The 6000-nt window shown below is 43.8% G+C and overlaps 1 protein-coding gene across 4 annotated transcripts in view; it reads left to right on the forward strand.

The window, feature by feature from the left end:
* Nucleotides 1–5316, forward strand: part of NALF1 (NALCN channel auxiliary factor 1) — a 679231-nt gene extending 673915 nt beyond the window's left edge. For 2 of the 4 annotated variants that reach the window (XM_089303409.1, XM_089303410.1), the window contains 2 exons: nucleotides 335–380; nucleotides 1887–2026. In XM_089303409.1, the coding sequence (XP_089159535.1) occupies nucleotides 335–357 (23 nt within the window). In that variant the 3' untranslated portion in view covers nucleotides 358–380; nucleotides 1887–2026. Of the gene's footprint in view, nucleotides 1–334; nucleotides 381–1886 lie in introns of all 4 variants that reach the window. The other 2 variants (XM_089303411.1, XM_002713024.6) reach the window with 2 other exon arrangements.
* Nucleotides 5317–6000: the final 684 nt, after the last annotated feature.

Consider the following 6000-nt stretch of genomic DNA (forward strand, 5'->3'; position numbering starts at 1 on the left):
GCCTAAATGAACTACTTTACTCTTTCTGAAATACCTTTAATGATAAATCAGCAAACCAGTTTGAGCCACTTTGAAAAGAATTTCTTAATTAGATGACATTGTTAAACATACTCTATTAAAATTCTAAAATGTTGCTCTCAATCTAATCTACCTTTAGATTTCTACTTTTATAATTGTAAATTCTTTGTTTTAGAATATAGTATGGAAAATATATCCTTCAATAAATGATCAGTGTACCAGTGGGATATCTTATGTGAAAAAATATATACAATTCAGTAAAGGTGTCGGCGCTGCAGACCTCATTAATTCAGTTTTTTTTCCATATTCTATCTAGGCGAAGGTGAAGTTTACCTTTGAATGCCTAAGAAGAAATGAATATTGTAAGCATCATTATAAGGATATCTTGGTCTTTTGTTTAAAAGAAACTGTAGATTGAAGTGTATGTTATTTAACAGATTATTTGTAATTAGATACACTGACTTTATTCATGTCATAAGTGCTAAATGTCCTGTTCATAGCACATGCTTTTAAGCTGACAGAGAAGTAAGGAAATAAGCATAAAAATGGATGATTAAATGGAAAAAAAACACAGTACCTCTATTGAAGAGTTAGGCATACTGCACTAGCAGTTCAGGAGTGTGAGTACAGGACTCACTGGGGGATTTTACTGGCACTGAGTCTCAAAGATGAAAGAGAAGTAGGAAGATGGTTGGATGGAGGACATTCAAGGAAGAGCCGCTTGGCTAGTGGTAGAGACATGAGTGTTTTCAGAAGACCCAGAAATAGAGGAAAGCTGGAGAAAGAAATGCCTTATACTTTTGACAACAATTATTAATAGTAGCAAATTTTTCAAGTTAGCCCTATGTGCTAGGCACAGGGCCAAGCATTTCACTTGAAGAGTCTCATTTTAATCCTTAAAATTGTTCCACTGTTACCTACTTTTATGTTTTTCAAGCTCGAGAATATGAAAAAATTTATATGGAAAGTTCATTCTAACATATCTGAGAAAACGTTTCAGGCACATGAAAAATGAGACACTTGATAGCTTAGTTAGCTGCCTAAGATATTAATGTAACAAGGTGCAAGATTAAAAAGATCACATAGTCACTTGTTTTATTCTATTCGCCCCTTTGAACATTCAGTTTCAGAGTAAGAACAATGTGTATTTTTAAAGTAAGAAGGGCAAAGGGGAAGAAAAAGAACAGATTGATAAAGGGGGCAAAAGAGAAGAGAGCAACAGACAAGCACTGAGATGCAAAGCTGATGGATGGATTGGAAGAGCAGAAAGTCTTACTGCAACAGTCCAAGCAAAGGCTAATGAGGCTTCCGTTCACAGAATTATAGATACAGTGGGAAATGGAAGAGTAAGAGAAATATTTAGAAAATAAATCGCAAGGATCCGAGCACCCAGTGGATGTGTGGGTGGTTTTACCCATTCCCCATGGCAGGCGGATGCGAGGCATGGTGAGGCTGATCAGATGAAATGCTTAGTAAACCCAGTTGTAGAGCAATGACGTTACAAGTGGTTGGTTAGTAGCACAACTGGCTAATGTTAGTCTATGCGTTGACCACATTTTTGTTAAAGAATAATGATCCCATATACTTGGTCTCCAAGTTGATCCAGAACCAGGAGTTATGAATCTTCCATCCCGGGTGCACCACAACCAGAACAGTCAGGCTGCGCCTGGCAGGGGAGGTAAAAGCATGCGTGGAGAAACCCAACAGAGCTCCTTTGAGACCTTGGCTGGCCATGCAGCCCGCACGTCACGACCTCTCCCTGCCTGTAAGAGTTTGTGCATCAGAAAGTTGAACTCAGCTTCCCTCCGCCGCGAGCTCTCGCCCCGCCCGCCGGCGCGCTAACCCGCTCCTCTCTTCTTCCCCCCCAGGGCTGTACGAGACCTTCCTCACCAGTGACGACCCCGAGTGCTGTGACGTCAGGAGAGAGGAGCCGGCCCAGGGCCCGGCCAGGGCGGCGGCGGCGGCGGCGCAGGGCGGCGGCTCCTGCCCCGGGCCGTCGCTCGCGCCGTCCTCGGCCACGAGACTGTGCGGCGGCAGACTCAAGCTGTGCGTGCTGGTCCTGATGCTGCTGCACACCGTGCTCACGGCGTCGGCGGCACAGAGCGCGGCCGCCCTGAGCCTGCGGGGCCTCCCCGCGCTGGACGACAACTCCACCAACGAGGAGTGACCGCGCCGCGCCACGCCGGACACCTCCACCCGCCGGCGCCCAGCCCGCGCGGCGCCGGACTCCTGCACCCACGGGCGCCCGGCCCGCGCGGGGCCCGGGCTGCTGCCCTCGCGTTGCTTCCTGCGGGGCCTGGAGGGCGCAGCTCGGAACACACCACGGGCCCGGACCCACACAGGGACGCAGCGGCGACCACGGCTTTTTACTGACTGAAAGGCTGTCCGTCCGGTGACTTTGAATTTCTCACGCCATTTTATACACTGTGTTTTAATGTTTGGAGGTTTTCTTTGCTTTCGGTTTGGGATTCTTTGTTTGTTCAGTTTTTGCACCTGTTGATCCCGGATTTATTTTGGGGGACGGTTTCTCAGCGGTGAACTGAGTCTTTTCACTGTCTTTCTATTTCTAGTCATCGTGTGTGTTCATCAGGTAGTTCTGTCTTTACGTCCTGTCAGTTTCTATTAGAGGAATGACTGCTATGACCTCATGGTATAGCAAAAAACAACAACAAAAAAATTAAAAAATTAAAAAGACAAAAAAAAGAAAACAACTAAAACATAAAAAAAAAACCTCCCCGAGTCTCCCCCTGTCCCCACGGAACCACCGCCCCGTGCAGCCGGCCCTCCCTCCCCCTGCACCCTCTGGTCCCCCGAGCAGACTCCATCCGCTTGCTTCCGTGTGTGTAATCACCGCGAGTGGCTTGCACGCTCCCGAGCCTCCGAGCCACTCCGCACAAACCCAAATAGAGCGGCGCCAAGGGGGCCTGGCGCTGAACAAACAAGTGCTCTCCTATCGGGTGGAATCAGACAGCGAACACATTCTTATGCTGAAAACAAAACAACTATCATGGACCGTGTTGCTCAGATCCCAAGCGGTCCAGCCTTTTCTTGCTGGCCACTGGGACCTGAGCAGCCATCCAGCCAGGATGAGGGTCGTGGAGGGAGTCCTTGCCCGTGGAGAACTCAGTCCTGTGGCAGTGAGAGACGAGCGCATTCTGGCCATGGCGATGGGGACAAAGACATTGAGGACACAGTCAGGGTCTTCATTCCTCCTCTGTTGCTAGGAAGGGACAGTAGAAGTGCTCAACATCTTCAGCCTACCGAGTATGCACAATTGTACCCCAGTATTTCCTCCACCGCGTAGGGTTTAAAATTATCCCAGGTATAAAGTGTATGCAATTCTGCATTATCACAGAACAATTTCTGTTTTAAACAAGAACTAGGTCAGCCATTTTTACTAAAGTGCAAAAACTTCATCACTCGAACTTGCTCTAGGTAGCTGAGAAAAACAGAAGTCTGATCACTGTGTTTTTTTTCTTTGTGGGAACATTTCACCTGCTGAGTGTATATGAACTTGCTTTCTACAAAAGGCTTTTCTGAGTTTACAGTAGAATCAGTGGAAGGAAGAGTTAATAAGGGCTGTTTTTAAAAAAACAAACAAACAAAACTAATAAGTAAAAAAAAAACTTTACATTCCTTCCAATCCTCTAACTACACTTGGGAAGTGCACTTCCGATGAGTTTGTTGTGTGGCCACGAGATGAAGGAAATCCATAGAAGAGGTCCTCTTAACAAAATTTAGTTACTAACTTTATAGCTATGAAATTCCCCCAGGCATTTGTTTTTGTTTCAACAGACTTTAACCTCTGCATCATACTTAACCCTGCGACATGCGTACAGTATGCATATTTTGTTTTGAATAAAAAATGTTTTGTTCCAGTCTGTTAAGAATATTCAAAAAATAATAAAGGTATTGCTTAATAAAATTGCTAGAATTGTTTAGCAGTACATGCACAAATATTTTACTAGATTCTTTGTTTTAATAGTGTTTTGTTGAGACTGAAAATCCTAATGGTCTGCGCAAATACAAAAGAAAAACACCAAAATGCAAAATTCTCCAGTTTTTGTTCCTTTGTGTAAAGTTGTTCTTTCTGCAAGTGCAAACAACAGTCACCTGTGCACACACACACACACACACACGGGGTCCCTTTGTTGCTGTTTGGAATTGCAGTGCTTTCTTGGGGATGTGAATGAGCGAGCGAGCGAGCGAATGGGTACCAGCGGGATGCACTAACTGCACTGAATTCTTGGTTGTTAAGCAGTTGCAGAAATGAGCATTTTGACAGCCCAACTAGAGGTACAATACAGATTTCAATGGGGCTGAGGGCTGGTGGGTGACTCTTGGGAAAGGACTCACTGGATGAGTTCTTATTCGAAGAACCTCTGGAGTGAATGTCCAGGAAAGTTTTTTTTTTTTTTAAACACATTGTGCTCTGCTCTGGAAAGACCACTCTGCACTCCATGTTTTTAGTATTTCTCATACTTCATCTGTGCCAGGGGCATTTCCATCTTTGCAGGAAACTGACAAGGCATAGCATGCACCTTCCACCTACCTTTCATGGCATAAGAAGTTACTCTTTCTAAACACTGGGCAAGGTGATGCCTCACTTCACACACACAGTTTTCTCTTAACATCTTTTGAGACTGATATTGCAAGGAAATTCTTGATGTATATAAAGGGATGAGAGGTTTCCCTTTGCTCTCATTTTAGCTTTTGTTTAGAGAGAATAGCAGCCGAAGGACAGAAAACAGCAACTGCCATTGGTTTAGACAATGATAAACCCCCCAAAGACAGTTTCAAAAGTTAGATGAAATAAGGAAGCACTACTCATAATTATAAAACCACCATTTAGGTGAGGAAGCAACGGTAGAGGAGAAACGAGTCTTATCTTCAACAAGTTCACTAGCATTGGAATAGTGTGTAATTCCTGTAGAATTTTTCTTGTCCCGCTTTTATTCTTATTATAAGAGAATGATCTCAGTGCCTAGTTTCCTTATTGCAAGTGTATCACCACTCCGATATTTCCAGGGATCCTGGGGTGAGGAGGCTCCAAATAGGCAATGGCTGCTTTCCAAAGTTAAGAAAACACTTGCTGATGTTGCAAATTTCACCACACCAGTTGTTTATTTGTAGCAGTCTCCCCAGCACACATTTGAGCATGCTGGATGTTGTGCACCTGTTAATTCTGACAGAATAAATTCAAACTCTGCTCCTTTGTAAGCATCATCTTGTTCCATTTTTCTTATGGTGGCTCTACTGGAAATGGACTACAATATTAAAAATGCTACAAGCAAGTGGAAAACCAAGAAATATTTGTTTTGTAAAGGTATGGAACAGAAGTCCTTGGGTTTATTACTTTTTTTTTTTTTTGCAACAGAAAAAATTCTAGTTTGGGGAACATATTGGTACTACTAAACTAAGTGTCAAATAACAAGGTATAGTTAAATGTTACTCCCTGTTGCATTGACATTGGGTGTTACATATTAAGTTTTCTTTTTTAAAAAAGTATTATCCCCCTCATCCACAATGTCATAAATGAAAGTTATTTTTTTAAATAACATCCCTACAAAAATAATTTGATGTGTTACCAATGAATTGGTGCCTTTAAGAACTAAAACCTAGGGCTGCCATTGTGGTGGCATCTTATTTGTGTCCTGACTGCTCCACTTCCAATCCAGCTTCCTGCTAATGGCCTGGGAAAGCAGCAGCAGCAGATGATGGCCCCAGTGTTTGGGCCCCTGTCACCCTTGTTGGAGACCCAAATAAAGTTACTGGCTTTGGATTGACCCAGCCCTGGCTTTTATAGCCATTTGGGAAGTGAGCCAGCAAATGGACAATCCATCTCTTCCCCCTCTTTCTCTGTAACTCTTTCAAATAAACTTTTGACAAGCAGACTTAGTGTGAGAGAGAGACAGAGAGAAAGGTCTTCCTTCCATTGGTTAACCCCCCAATGGCCACTATAGCCGGCATGCTGCGCCACTC

This window comes from Oryctolagus cuniculus, chromosome 9 (genome assembly GCF_051225735.1).
Source record: "Oryctolagus cuniculus isolate XC-2025 breed Fujian yellow rabbit chromosome 9, ASM5122573v1, whole genome shotgun sequence".
NCBI lineage: Eukaryota > Metazoa > Chordata > Mammalia > Lagomorpha > Leporidae > Oryctolagus > Oryctolagus cuniculus.